At 31.8% G+C, this 16,902-nt stretch overlaps 1 protein-coding gene across 2 annotated transcripts in view; it reads right to left on the reverse strand.

Annotated features, from left to right (window-relative positions):
- Window positions 1-16,902, reverse strand: part of LOC115218493 (glutamate receptor ionotropic, kainate 2) — a 265,940-nt gene that overhangs the window by 43,751 nt on the left and 205,287 nt on the right. The window contains exons 7-9 of one of the 2 annotated variants that reach the window (XM_029788344.2): window positions 14,073-14,177; window positions 11,481-11,581; window positions 1,253-1,376 (exon numbers count right to left, since the gene is read on the reverse strand). In XM_029788344.2, coding sequence (XP_029644204.1) covers window positions 1,253-1,376; window positions 11,481-11,581; window positions 14,073-14,177 — 330 coding nt within the window. Of the gene's footprint in view, window positions 1-1,252; window positions 1,382-11,480; window positions 11,582-14,072; window positions 14,178-16,902 lie in introns of both variants that reach the window. The other variant, XM_029788345.2, reaches the window with a different exon arrangement.

Raw genomic sequence — 16,902 nt, forward strand, 5'->3', positions numbered from 1 at the left:
TAACAATACTGGTGCTGACTAGTTAGTACCCTTAGTCACCTTAGTGATGTCTGTTTATATATATGTGTGTGTGTGCGTGTGTATGTATGTAAGTATGTATGTATGTATATATGTATGCATGTATGCATGTATGAGTGTATGTATGTATTTATGCATGTATGTATGTATATATGTGTGTACGTATGTATGTATGTATGTATGTATGTATGTATGTATGTATGTATGTTGTATGTATGTATGTATGTATTATCATCTGTATGTATTAACAATTTAAGGTTTATTTATTCTTTGAATCTTTTAGGCTAATTTCCAACTCATCAGTATCCGGATTAATACACTGGAAACAATCAATTCAACTAGAACTGGTGAATTAGTGTCTTATCTGTTTCGTTAGAATACCAGTTTATCAGAGTTAATTATTTCCTTTCGTGACTGATCACTGGGTTTTTCCATTTCCTTCACCCAGAGAGATTAAGACGAAGTTCTCCACAGCGGGAAGTGAACTCAAAATCTATACAACAGGAACAATTAACGCAAGCCACGTTTTCCGGCACTCTGACTAGTCTTCTAGCACTTAATCCTTTTGCTGCCAGAGATAATGGCATCAACGTTCATTTTGGCGAAACTCAATGTGCCTGAACGAATAGTGAAAAGTAGTCTTTCCAACGCACTCACGTTTCTACCAGCACACTGCCTATTTGTCGCAGAGATAATGGTTTCTCGTTTAGTACAAGTCCAGGGATATTTTTAGTGAAGCAGATACTCGATATCATCAACCTCAGTATTTGTCTGTGATGTAGAGTTAACCTCCATAGAATTTAAACTTATAATGTAAGGAGCCGGAACAAATGCCACAAAGCACTTCTTCCGAGATTCTAATTATTGTAATAATCAACTGCACGTTAGGAAAAATAACGTAAATAATAATTAGCAGTTTATTTGTATTTTGGGAGGTCATTATGCCTATAATTAATACGCACAGAAACAAAATAAATAATGAATGCACAAAGACAGACAGACAGACAAACAGAAAGAAAGAAAGAAAGGAAGAAAGAAAGAAAGAAAGAAAAAAGAAAGAAATAGGAAGATAAGGAAAGTAAACGGAGTTACAGGGCTAAAGAATTAAAGGAAGCTTTCGAATCAGTATGTCTCTATCAAACATCAGTCATACTTCAAATACCTGCCTAGTATTGTTTTTTGAGTGAGATAAAAACTTTTTAAGAAATGAAAATACTGAAGAAGTAGAACTTACTATGATGGTTACTACTCTAAGAGGCTTCGTTCCAAAGATGTCTCCGCGGTACCGTGGAACACTGCTAACACTTCGATTGATCATAATTCTCGAGTCTCTGGTCTTCGGACCGCTACGCCAGGTACTGCGCTAAGACAAGAATAACATTTTATAACACCAAAGCTGGAATGAGGTTTAAAACGACTATATAAGGAAAGAACATGATTAGCAGGTGTTTGTGCGCGATTGACTTTAGCTCTCAAGTTAAACTACAGTGACTGAGAGCAACATTTTTCACATACACACACACACACACTCAGCATTTAATATATGTGTGTGTGTGCTTAAGTATGCGTGTGTAATACACACACACAGACACACACACATATATATATATATATATATATAACTGGTTTGCCTTTTGATATCGATAAACGGATTCTTAAGCAAGTGTTTGGAATTGTGAAAAGAAATTGGTTGACGAAAGCATTATGGAAACTCATCACAGATATGAGTGTGTATTCAAGAGAGACGGTGAGTGTGTGTTTGTGCTTGTGTATGCCTTATTGGCGTGGGTACTTGCACATATATACATGCATTCAATATTTACAACTTACGCGATATTTTGAATGAAATATATGATGTCACATGTCTTGGAAATTATAATCTACACATATACGTCACCTGAGATTATATATCCAGGCATACGTGTGTATGTGTGTGTGTGTGTGTGTGTGTGTGTGTGTGTGTGTGTAGGGAGAGTTTACGAAAAAAGCAAAAGACGAAGACAGGTGGTGTACAAAACAAACAGATGTATTAGTATAACGTTCAGGAATAGAAAAAGTATTTTACGTTTCGAGCCTACGCTCTTCTACAGAAAGGGACACAGAAAAAACAAGGAGAGAAAAAAATGTGTGTAGTGGGTAACGATCAATCATGGCGACTAGTATATATATATATATATATATATATATATTATATATATATATTGTCTATCATGAAATAAAATGTATGAGGTTACCACCAACACTTGACAGAAATATTCTCTTTATTATGCCTGCATCATTTGTATGCATGCAGTATGTATTGTCTATTGATATCAAGGATCATCCGAAATGACTAGACATAACGAAACACAAAATAACAAAACGGTATTCAAGCCCGCAAACACGCAGATGCACACATATTTATGCACACAAACACATGCTTGTACACATACATTCCTACACACTCACGTATACAAACACACACTCATGTGTGTGTGTGTGTGTGTGTGTGTGTGTGCGCGTGTCAGTGTGTGTGTGTGTGTGCGTGTCAGTGTGTGTGTGTTGTGTGTGTGTGTGTGTGCGTGTGTAATTGCAAGATCCAAGGATCAAGGTGTAGGAAGATAGTAAGCTTCGAGTAGCCCGTAGAAGGTATAAAACACAACTTTCAGAACTAACTGTGGTTTATTGATGTTAAAGCTTGTAAATGTTCTCCCGTTTGATAAGTTGCAAAAATTGTTTTATAGCTTACGGTTAGCAGTAGGGGTTGCTGTTTATGCGAATAGAAATCCAAATTTTTATGGAGTATCTATAATTTGGGATATATGTGTATGTTTAAGATAAAGCTGAAGGTGACGACAATGACAACGACGGAATGATGACCATCATCATCACGATGTGGTGGTGGTGGTGGTGGTGGTGGTTTTATTGATGATGACGATAACGACCGTGAAATTTGTATTCGAGTAAGATCATTTCTCGGTGGATAGTTTTGTATCCTTCTTTCCTGGAGCCGACCGAATTGCCAACACTTTGAAACACTGCAAAACGATCACTGGACCACAAGAGGCCCGAACACATTTTAACGGATTCCTGAAATCATACAATGCATGCCAGTGTATATATATATGTATATATATATATATATATATATATTATATATGTATATATATATATATATATATATATATATTATATATATAATATATATATATATATATATATATATATATATATATATATATATGTATGTATATATATATATATATTATATATATATATATATATATATAATATATATGTATGTATGTATATATATATATATTGTATGTATGTATATATGTATGTATGTATATATATGTATACATGTATACGTATGTATGTATATATGCATATTGCCTTGTAAATGAAAATATCACAGAAATTATTGCAGAATTCTGTTTAATATTTCCTCTTCCGAATTTTTTCAAATATTATCGATTCGGTTTGCAAAGTTAAGTTATAGGGAAAGTTGAATATGGCATTCTTTAGAGAACATGGAACTATGAGATGATAACGGGTAACTAAACAATGGAACGATATAAGGCTTTACAATGACTGTTAATATGCGAAGAAAATTTGTAGAAAGTGTCAGACTTTTAAAGAAACTTTAAAAAAACTATTCTTTATTTTTTTTTTTTCAATTCAAGAATTTTTAACATATGTCTTAGGTATCTTTAACCATATTTTTCAGGCATAGCTATACATTATTACACTGGACTGTGACCGAGAATGGTGCATTATTTTTCATTTCAAATTGTTTAAATCTAACGAACGGATAAGCCCGTTGATGTTTTTTGTCCAATAAAGTCATTTCCATATAATAATCATACGGTTTACAATTTTTTTAAAAGATACACATCTTAAAAATTTATTAAGTTAGAACTATTTTTCTTCGTATGGGAATATGTTGGTAGAAAGCGTTGTTCTGTGTAATGACTACAGACAAAATATGAATATTTTAATTACATGAGCATTGACTGTCTGAAATGATAGGTGTAGGATAATAACAAACATACAACATTATCCGGCACAAACACCTTTTTACGATCTGCGTATCTGGATTTGTTTTGTCGCTATTTCGAATAATTTCAGTTGATCCTCTCAATTTTACATAGTGGAATGTTTTAAAACAATCAACCGTCACTCACTGTCTTTCTCTTTTTCTATATCTTTTCCTTTCAACTTCTTTTACTATTTCTTTAACCACATACAATTCGCTCTCGCTTACCGGATTTCTCTTCAACCTTTCCCCTACTTACAATCCATGCTCTCTTTTGATTTCTATTCGTTCTCAAAAAGCTGTCTTCCAACTATTTCATAGATACGATACAAAATGTATGTGTGTGTGTGTGTGTGTGTGTGTGTATGAAAAGTGTAATTATATTGATATACATCTGAGATTTGTATTTTTATTTTCAAAACAATTTCACCCTCACGTTCATTAAGTATAAGTATATATGATTTTATTTGCAAATAATGGTTTGTTAATCTGTGCCTGGAAATGAAGAAGTTATTTGCTTGTTTCGTAAATATTATATAACCTTTTTTCCTAGTCAAATATTGACATCTTTCTACCTTCCACCTACAGCGGTTACATAAAGAGCTAAGCAGGATAATGTACAGATAAATCTACGCAGCTGCGATGTTCAGTTATCTGTTGTACAACTATCTCAAATAGAATCATAATATAATCCAAGTAAAACTGTTTTCCATCATCTGCAATTAAAATTTCACCAACTGATTTCTTATTGCAATGAAATACTACAAGAGATCCATTATTCATAAACGTCTGTCCTTAGAGATTATAGCAACAGAGGCATGTAACTGAAGATAGAGAGGTTGAGAAATGATTGGGCAACATATTGTTTTGAACGAAGGCCCCCATCAAAATGTCAATACATAAATAATGGTTTTGCTCTTCTAATATTGAAAGTCTTATCACTGATTTCTTTGCATGTGTATATTCTGTTGAATTCTTGATTTCATTGATCTTGGTCTAATGCCGCGTCGATGAATTACTTCAATTTGAAAAATCTAATGGGGAAACAGAGTAACTAATTAATTATGCAATACTTAAATGATATCACGTTTAAAGCTGATTAACTGATTACATATTGACTATGCAAATAATATCACAGAAACTCCGGTGTTAGTAACATGACACACATTTTTGATAAGCTTTGTTGTAACATGGTTGAGCTACTGGATTTCAGATTTACTTAAAACTATGAGCAGATGGAATCAAATTATATCAATACATTAATCTGCTTCTATCGGTTTCAATTATATTGAAACATTCTGTAATTTATATCTATATATACTACAGGATTCTACCGTCAATGAGATGTGGAGGATTCTGTAACGTAATGTTATGTAGAAAAGTATGAGTGGACAACAAATCTATACTCACCAGAGTTACACCCAGAACTGACGTGTAGTGATGGAAGTATTTAACAAGACACAAGACAATGTCAAAATAAACATTCAAGCAACATGCACTCGTCTGATGAAACGTCGTTCTTTAATGGTCAAAATAAAAATTCCGACGGTAAAATCTACACCAAATGCATTAGCTCAACCTACAATAAATCAGGAGTATCATGCACCAACATCACTTCACTCTGAAGCTGAGATTACGAATTTCTGGAAACGTTTTTGATGGGTTTAAGAACTTTAACTTCAAAGCAAGTGGCAAGACACTCATACGGCAATATGAAAGAGAACTTGATAGAAAAGCTAAACCTAAAACACGGTCACAATTCCAATACATCTAAAAAATAAAAGCGTTGACTGATACAAATATGAAACTCTCCTCCATGTACTGAATTCCTTATTCTGTGATTTTTTGTCATTATTTATAACAAAGTTTTATATGAACGCATATACCCATTTTAAACATATATTGAAATATTAATAATAATCAGAAACAAATATATATTTCTATGAAAAACATTTCAGTTGCTTTACATAAATAACACTTCAATTGTCTACTATTGAAACCTGAAAGATTCATCAAAATCAATTTTATAATTCTGCTTTATAAAGTGACAGGTTCTTTAAAACAACCCGAGATAAAATTTCCATTCAAAATGTAGGTTTTTAGCTATATTTGCTGTGTAAGACTAGGAGTTATTATGTCACGAAAAGTGTAAAACAATTTTCTGCGTAAGGATATATTTCAAAACAAAGTAGGCTACTAATAAAAATCACAACGGGAGCCTTATTAGATCTTATTAGATCATCGATTTGATGGGGACCAAAACAGGTGTGTTTCAAAGTGCGCAGGAGTGACAATAGAGATTCATATGAAACAGATTTTCCAAGAATAGTAAAATTATTTTAAATTAATTCCAGAAAATTTATAACTCATATTCGTAACTAAACACTGTCTATATAAGTAAATGAATATAAATAAATTTATTAATCCAATTTACATCGAATATTTTTTTATCGATTACAATAAGAAAGATTACAAAAATTTTTCAGAAATTGCATTAAAAATCGGATTAAGCCCCTTGGCAGCTTTGCTGATTTGGGCGAGTTGGTATGAGGTTAGAAAATTTAAAAATAGGTCAATAACTATTCTCTCTCTTTTTACTCTTTTTACTTGTTTCAGTCATTTGACTGCGGCCATGCTGGAACACCGCCTTTAATCGAGCAACTCGACCCCGGGACTTATTCTTTTGTAAGCCCAGTACTTATTCTATCGGTCTCTTTTGCCGAACCGCTAAGTAACGGAGACATAAACACACCAGCAACGGTTGTCAAGCAATGCTAGGGGGGCAAACACAGACACACACACACACACACACACATATATATATATATATATATATTATATATATATATATATATATACATATATACGACAGGCTTCTTTCAGTTTCCGTCTACCAAATCCACTCACAAGGCTTTGGTCGGCCCGTGGCTATAGTAGAAGACACTTGCCCAAGGTGCCACGCAGTGGGACTGAACCCGGAACCATGTGGTTGGTAAACAAGCTACTTACCACACAGCCACTCGTGCGCCTATATCAACAACAAAAAATAGAAACGTCCTTTGCATGCAAGCAAGGTGGGCAAAAACGTATATAAAAAGTTCGCTACTTTCCACACGTTCCGATATAACGACCATCCATGTTTATTTTTGTTCCGTTTCCTTGTACGTCTCCACCACTCTGTTTTTGTTCCCAAATCTAACTCTCCATATGTTCAAAATTTTGGAAGTTATGGGAGCAACTGTCTTCGAAGAGTCATTGTCGTTTAATGCTCGAAATGGGGAGATAGACAGCCGACAACTGATGAATATAAAAGTTTAAAGTATATTTAATTTGACATTAGGAATGATTGTTTGCAGGTTCTGTGATGGCGTTTATCGTCGTCTCTAAACTGTAACAAATAGTATCCAGTAGGTGTCTTGAATGTAAGACAGTCTAATAGCAAAATTGCTTGTCTAAAGCCTGTAGAAAACATGCTGATGAGAAAGAACTATATATATGTATATATATATATAATATATATATATATATATATATACATGTATGTATGTATGTATGCATATATATGTATGTATATATATGTATATATATATATATACACGTATTAACATATACATATAATATATATCTAAATATATATGTATATGCATATATACATACACACATATATATACACATAATATATATATATACACATATATATATATATACATATAATATATATATATATATATATATATATATATATTATATATATATACATACATATATACATACTATACATATACATAGAAAGAGAGAGAGAAAACAAACCATTGTGTTAGAATTTCATATGTTCCATTAAGCTTACAAAAGTAGAAAATTCGTGTTATGTATCAGATAATTTCACGTTAAATATTTGTAGCTTATAATGGAAATGAAATTTAAATAAAAGGGGTATACCAAGAGAATATAAAGCTATTTATTCGTTTATGATGTATATAACGCGTGTAAAGACATTATGAATAAGTAATTTAACACTATATAATCTAAACATATATCTTTTGTATATGTGTGAGTGTGTGTGTGTGTGTGTTTTGGCATGCGTGTTAGTATGTAATTTTTTTACTATTACAGATATATTATTAGATTCTTCTATTGCTTTCAGTTTCGAGCAACGATTCTACTGAACACCTGCTACTCTTCTGGCTCCTAACTATTTTTTGTTTTAGTGTTATATTTTGAACAACACCTCTAATAATTGCAACATAAATTTTAGCATACCATATAACATATGTATCTCAGATTGTCAAAACATTGACTATGAATCAACGATTGATATATATACTGGTAATAAAGAGAAGCACGGTAATTTTGTTTCAGTTTTCCGGATAAAAGACTTTCTTCCATTTATTATTTATATGCGATATTGAGCTCTATTTTCGGTCTATTTTGTTAGAACAACAAGTATCAATTTAGATATGTACACCACTTTGAATTATTTAATCAGAAAACAATAATGTAAAACATAATCAGAAGTTTTTTTAGATACATCGGAGATCTCATGTTGATTTAGATAAATGGTAGCAAGACCTCAGACACACGGGGTGAGAAAATAAGATATTATGATATTCATGCTTTTTAATAAATTGTTAGTCGCAATCAAAACGAAATGCCTAAATCGGCAAAAACCAGAGATAGTTTACGTGCTTGTATTGTCGTGAGCTTATTATAAATATTGCTGCAGATATCCAAATAATAAATATTAAAATAAAGAATATAGAGAATGTATTGAGTGATAGAATGAACACATGAAACATCTGCTTTGACTCAAAGAGATCTTGAATTACAATAAAGGATGTAAGTTAAAGCTTCATATTTCTCTACTGTAAAAACATGCAAGAGAGTAACAGAAAGAGTTAATTCTATGTCCACTGTATTCAACCTTTTCAGAACAACTTCATTAATTCATGCAGTTTTCATAAGTCTGAAATAGAGAGACTGGCAATCCCTTTTATCATCAATATATGATATTGAAAGCAAGACGCAATAGTTTGAAAAACAATCGATGAATTGATTGCGTAATAAAATGATATAAGGGAACACGAACTAGACTGGATTTCTTTTGTTCTTGCCTAGAGAATACGAATTAGCAAGAAGTGATCAGATGATCAGTTCCTCCCTAACTCGGTCAGTAAACTCGATGTATCTTTTGATAAATAATATTTCTGACAAAGAGCAGAGACCAAAAATTTGGGTGGTTAGAACAGACTATCACACTGGTCTCTGTATTTTTAAAGGTAGCATCTATGCTTCTTTCTGAGTGGTCCGTAACTTCAATGCGGAAGTTCTGTGTAGACTAGGCATATGGCTCAAAAATATGCTATGGGGTGGGCTGCGCTAAAGGTATGAAGAGCTGGTGTGTAATGTTAAACCAGGGTGCGGATTGTTAATTCTTCCAGTTCAAGGAATCTCTCTTTCTTTCTCTCTCTTCCTATCTCTCTCTCTCTCTCTCTCCTCTCTCTCTCTCCCATTCTCTTCTGTCTACTATATTTCGCTGGCGATGTTTTAAAAATATAAGAAATCGCTTGTTCGAGATTCTGTATGGTGTTATGAAAGTTTCAAACATGTAACTTCAAAACGAATTTCATAATTACTCATCCATGTATGCATCTAATTGACTGATACTAGATGACCGGACCATTTAGAATAGTTTTCTTCTTCAGGGACACAGAAATATTCAATGGTGATAGATTGTTAAAATGTCTCCATTAGTAATCATTTTTCTTCAATGCGTTCTTCTAATAAATCCTTAAATCTCTTCCATCATTATTTCAAACGAGTATAAATCTCTGTCTACTGCCATGATACATTTGTTACTGCTTAACTTTTGACATGTTTGAATTGATCTATAATCAATAAAATTCCATTTTTGGTCATCCTGTCTTCTTATTTTTCCATCTTTTTCTTTCAGTCATACTGTACTCCAAATAAATTTACCCAATGTTCCCTTATTTAAGACAGTAGTAGAGTTCTATATTTAAGAGATGAGGAATTATGTACATTATTTACATTATTTAGATTATTTACATTCGACAGGTATTTGTCCTCATCTTGTTTGTTTTTAACACAACGTTTCGGCTGATATACCTTCCAGCCTTCTTCAGGTGTCTTAAGGAACGTTCGAACCTGGGTTCCCGTATTTAAGGTATTTTTCGATGTTATTATTATCATTATTGTTGTTGTTGTTGTTGTTATTGTTATTGTTCAGGTCACTGTTTGTCATCGGACTCGGAATCTTGGAGTTAGTAGCCTGTGGTTAAGCGCGGGCTACTTCATCTATGCTCCTCTTCATCTATGCACGTTGGCAGAATGTTGTAGTCACAACAAAACACCCGTAATGTTGTTCATGTGTATGTATGCATGCATGTTTTTATACATCTGTTTCTTAAAACTTTAAGATTTAAATAACACTTTTGTAAATCCTTTCAGATTAACTTTGATAAGAGAAATGTAGATGATTGTTATGGTTGTAACTCGCCCATACCAACAGATAAATTGTCGAAACGGCCATCATACTCTGCACCCGCTGAAGATTCTTTTTAGAATCATTTTAAATCAACAATTCTCTTCTATTTGGATTCACCATGTAGATATTTTAATGTCATCATTGATTTTAATACGGACATACAATCTCGCAAATAAATTTATGTATTTATATATTTATATATTTTTATATTATATCATGTATATATGAATGCACCTATGTATGCAGTGGAGTATTCCGATGCTTTGAAATATACTGAATGAATACGAACACTGACCTTTAAAATTAGTTCTCTCTTTCTTGACTTTATATTACTGATGCTCTATTAGAGCGCTAATTAGTTGTGCTGTATAAGGGGATAATTATTCCATTTGTTTCTTCATTAAATATATAGATAGATATGTATATATATGCATGTATATATATGTATATATATATATATATATATATATATATATATATATATATATGTCTGTATATATATGTATAAATGTATATATATATATATATATATATATATATATATATATGCACATACATATTTGTCATAGATTTATATACTTAAATACATATATTTGTTGATATGTATATGTGTGTATATATGTATATATATATATATGTATATATACATATATATATATGTATATATATATGTATATATATATGTATATATATATTATATATATATATATATATATATATATATATATATATATATATATATAAATGCACAAGCATTGTCACTTATATTGAAGGCGTAAGCGAATATGTCATTAGATAGAAGATTGAGTTGAAGTTATTTACAAGGTTATCTACAGCTGCTACAAGCATTGCCTTCCAAGTAAATAAGGGAAAGACGTTTTACCTGAGGCGACAGAAAAAGACTCCTATGCTAAGCACAAAGATGATCAAATAACATACCCATGTGCAGCGTCTGTTATAGTGTACATCATATGTATTGGTGGCACATACTGCTGGTAGAAGTATGAGAACCTATTTCCTACTTCGTCGGATGTAACAGGCTGGTTGGAAAACAAAACGAAAAGAAAACAAAAATAAAACAAACACTATATATTGCTCACGCAATATTTCATTGCTGAGGTCCGTAGTCTAATTTGTGACACTTGTAAAACAGATATAAGAATCAGGCGATGAAATATATAACAAGAATTGACCATGCAGAATTAGCTGAGAGGAAATGTGAGAAAGGGTGAGTTTAAAAAGAATGCCAAAATGCAATCGCTTTTCTCTCCGTACGTATACAAATTTTGAGATGCGCAAATTAAAATAACTTACATAAAAATCACACAAGAATAAATCATATTATGATATTATGCAAATCACTTTCAAACACTGGGTATTTCACTTAAAAATACTGTGGATGCACAGAATTTATGCAGAGAGAGTTTCTCATATGCTGAAATATGAGGTTGTGAGCGTTGGAATCATTTAGAATGACACTGTTCATTGTTATCATAACAATTCCGAAGAAACACCTTCAAGCGATATATATTAGATGAAGTATAGAAAACAATACAATAAGGAAGGCAGTGAGTATAAAAAGCTGGTGTTGATATGATGTATTTATGATTTATAAATGTATTTCAGCCCCTATTGGTTTATATTGGAAAGTAATAACCAAAGACACATCGTGACGGTAAAAGCCACCAGGGATTGTGGGAAAATGTAGACGAGGTTGTTGAAGGATGTACTATCCCACTTGGTCTGTGACCTGGGCTGAGTCAGAGGAACCTATGGTTATGACAAGGAAATCATTATTAGAGGTACGATACAATAATATGTTATAAAAATCTATGAGACTTTCTAGCAGCTTTAATATTTATTTCTAGAGGAGCATTTTAGTGAGCTTTCTAGCAAGGATGAGGGTTATATTTAAGAGGAAAGGACTGATGAAAGCAAGGTAATTATAGATATCAAATTGGCGGAATGATGAGAAAGTTCTTATTTTGGGGAAGAAGAAACCAGTGGATAATCTCAAGTGTATCAAAGCTAAGAACACGTCAGCACATGGCCTAGTTGTTAGGGATCGTGTTAGAGATCGTGGTTTCAATTCGTAGACCGAATGGTGAATTCTGTTCTTGAGCAAAACACTTCGTCTCACGATGCTCTGCGATCACTTAAACACTTGAAACGTGGTACACTGTGTGCACCTTTTCGGACAACGTCAATTTGATGGTGGGGCTGAGCTAATGTAGAGTGCATATATTCAATCACTATAAACAAATCCTTTGTGCACGTCGTTCGACAACAGCTGAACACTCATATATTGTCTTCAACGGGAGAATCTATCATATATATATATATAATATATATATATTATATATATTATATATATACATATACACATATATATATTATATAAATATGTATATATATATATATATATATATTATATATTATATACATATATACATATATATATATACATTATATATATATATATATATATATATATAATGTATATATATATGTATATAATATATAATATATATATATATACATATTTATATAATATATATATATGTGTATATGTATGTATATAATATATATAATATATATATATATATGTGTGTGTGATAGATTCTCCTGTTGAAGACAAGATATGAGTGTTCTGCTGTTGTCTGCTGTTGACAAATTCTTCTGGTTTGTAAAAGTAATCCATGTTTAAGGAAAAATATAAGATATCTGTGTACAGTGAGTCCTCAGCTATAATTTGGAAATTTAGATTACATAGCCATACTCCTTCATTTAAGTTAAGTAGGTTCTACGAACCTTAGTAAACGCATTTGGTGTCTGAAAGACAAAAGCATTAACTACGTTGTAAAGGGTAATCTTTCTAATTTTTTTTAGTATACATAGGTTTAATTTTTTATTCTTTTGTTATCTACTGAAGTTATAACATACTTAACTGGTTTTTCTTAGAATATTATATTTATTTTTAACCTTTTTGTATGTGTTCATGTGTTATAGATATTATTTCAGTTTGTTTTGAATTTCACCCGTTTTGGGTTACATTGATAATATTTTGGTAGCATAAATTTTCGGATATATTGGTTTGATTCGTATTTTGTATCTTTTGTCTATGTCTAAATATAATAGCACAAACGAAATATTCGTCGATAATGTATGTTGTAATCATCAATTAAACATGTGATTTTCTCCACCCTTGTTCATGTTGATGTATATATATAAGTTAAAATATATGTGTATTAAACATATAGCCATTTAGATCTATTTACAAACATATATATGCGTCTAGGAATTTAAGTATCTAAATGTGTACATGTATCTTTCAGACTGCTCTCATGTATGCATAATGTATATTTTCAATTATATCTATACATAAATATATTTATCAATACATAACAACACCTGAGTCGAGTATTGGGAGTGAAGTAGAGAGAAGATGAGGAATTAGAAGAAAGCAGTAATGATTAGAGGGGGATACAATCTGCATAGCAATAGGATACCATTCTTTTAAAACGACATTACCGAGCCATTGTGCATACCACCAAGAATGATAAGTTGGAGAAACTCTTCTTTGCGAACTTGGTTTTGTTGAAAAGATAGATGACCCGTACAACCATCTTTGTGAATCTGAAAATAGAAAATAAAGTGAAACGTAATAATATCTAACTTTTGCGCCACAATGCTAACTGGTTATTTTTACTTTATTTTTTCGTTTATTGACTTATTCTTGAAACTAAAATCGTTATAATTAGGGAAGACTGAAGATTGGAGTCAGTACTTCAAAGCCTGTGATTTTAATCCTCGGAATTCTGGCAGATGTTTCAAATATATTTTTTTTAATATTTTACGTAATTCTTTTGATGTAGTTTTCTTGCATATTTATTACGATATTGCTGGCTACTATTTGACATAGAATTTACAACAGTAGAAACAAATAGTTTCAATGACAAAAATACTTTTGAATTACCTGATATGATTATTATTATTTTGCTTACTTTTTGCAGTTAACGCTGTTGTTTTATTAAAAATTTAGCTTTATTCTCTTTAAATAGCTTTTATACATGTCTTACCTCCTATAATTTAAAAAACCACATTAGAAATATTAAACAAAACAATATTGCTGGCAGTAACAGACTATATGGCAGCAAAGGAAGTCGAGTATCATAGTCCACGCTACCTACGGCAATATGAGCCACGTCAGGATAAAATATAATATATCCCATGTCAATCACATAAACGCATAAACATTCATTTATAGCTATTCCATTATTTCGCACAACTTTTGCTCTGCAGTAGCCATTGAAATATATCTTCAAATATCTTTACCAGTATAATATTTTTATTCCCTGGAATGCAAAACACAACAAATTGTCACATATATTCCAAATATTCCCAAAAATGGGCTATAACATTTCCTCTTCATTTAACATATGTAGAACCTTCCTGGGGTGTGACTATTCGTCATCATTCATATACAATAAATCAACGAAATATTATTTATTGATTAGTAATCCTTCATTGTTCACCATCCATCTAGCTGTGTTTATATTTTAACGCAGAGAAAAATCACCGTTTCAAGAAATGCAGTAAATAATATGCTTTCCTGGTGAGGTTACAATATGACCGAAACGTGTCTGGAAATAGCGTTTTCTTGTTCTTAAGCTATGTGAAAATTCTTTCTGTATATATGTGCGTGCATGTGTGTATGCATGTGTACGTGTGTGTATATGAACGTTTTCATAAATATATGTATATTCATAAGTTTCCTTCGTATGTGTATGGGGTGATTATAAATATAGAGATATTCTTATGCAAACACTCAATCAATTATATATATGCATATAGAATCAGACAGCTTCGTAGTTCGATAAAGAGAGAGAAAGTAAGAGAGAACGAGAGATTCAGTAAATGTACAGAGCGCATTGTTTAGAAAACATCTATTTTTGTATATAGTTCTTCGACATGTGTTTTAAATACATCTACGCTTGTTTTTTTAATATATATGTTTCATTCTGTGCGTTCTTATTGCCATGTATATGACTATTGACGAGTGTGTTTGCTTCTAGCAGTTCATATTACAACAATATAGTAATATATTACTTGAATACTATAGGAACCATTGCATTAGCATGATTTACATACACAGCAATCACTAGTGACAGACGATGTTCAAAAATGCTTATCTTAAATTTGATAACGCTTATTGTTCCTTCAGGGATTTCATAGATGTGGACTCACAAAACCTTACCACAAACTTATTATCTGCAAGGCGAGGTAATTTGTTATTTATATGTTGGCTAATTCAGAATTTGGAAAATATATGTCAGCTAATTCGAAATAATCGCTGAAAAATTAATATTGATTTTACCATTACATAAAATTACGTCTAGTTTGCAAAGTAGATCAAACAGTCATAGAACTTATAAAAGAAATGTACGTTTGAAATACGGATGTTGTATTCTGAACACATTATGGCTTAACAATTTCTGAGGTTTGTAATGGATGAGAACAGAGGAAAGATGAGACCTATACATTTCAAACACTGAGATCATAACGAAGATCGATAAACTTAGTGATGCTTTTAAATTGGTTTTTCTGTACCTGTGTTGGTGTAAATGTCTAAAGAGAAATAACAGATATGAGATGTAATATGATGAAAGAAATCTCCGAGTGATTCATTAATAACTCAATCAGTTTTTTGCTTACCTTTCTCAGGTGAAGAATAGTTTCACAGGAAAAATATAAAGCTTCTCGTATATATAGAAGCAAGGAAGTCTTAAAACAAAAAGGTTTTAGGTGAAGTGAAGCAATCTGAGTTTTTAATCTGGCTTGCGGTTAAAAAGAGCGCTTTGCAACAATGTGGTTTCAGGTTCGTTACTATTCAATCCCTTGGACAATATCTTTTACAATAGCCCCGAGTCAACTAACGTCACGTGAGTGAATTAGGTAGACAAAAACTGTGTGGAAACCCGATATGTGTGTGTGTGTGCGTGTGTGTGTGCGCGCGCGTGTGCATGTATATACATGTGGGTATGTATATGCATGTATTTTTTGTGCTCATAACAACCTCGTTTGACAACAAGCGTTGGTTTGTTCACGTCCTCGTAACGACCAAACTTAAAAACATAAGTACTGGGATCGATTTGTTCGACATAAACTCTTCAAGGTAGTGCCCCAGGATAGACACGGTTCGATGGCAGAAACAAGTAAAAGATATATAATATCATAATTTGTATCTCTCTTTTTTATTTTAGTCCTCTGGTGTATCCATGGCTGATATCTGACTCTCAAAATTTTAATGTTTTGTAGTAAATATGCACCAGAATTTTCAATCGCTTTAATAAATTTTAGT

This window comes from Octopus sinensis, linkage group LG13 (genome assembly GCF_006345805.1).
Source record: "Octopus sinensis linkage group LG13, ASM634580v1, whole genome shotgun sequence".
NCBI lineage: Eukaryota > Metazoa > Mollusca > Cephalopoda > Octopoda > Octopodidae > Octopus > Octopus sinensis.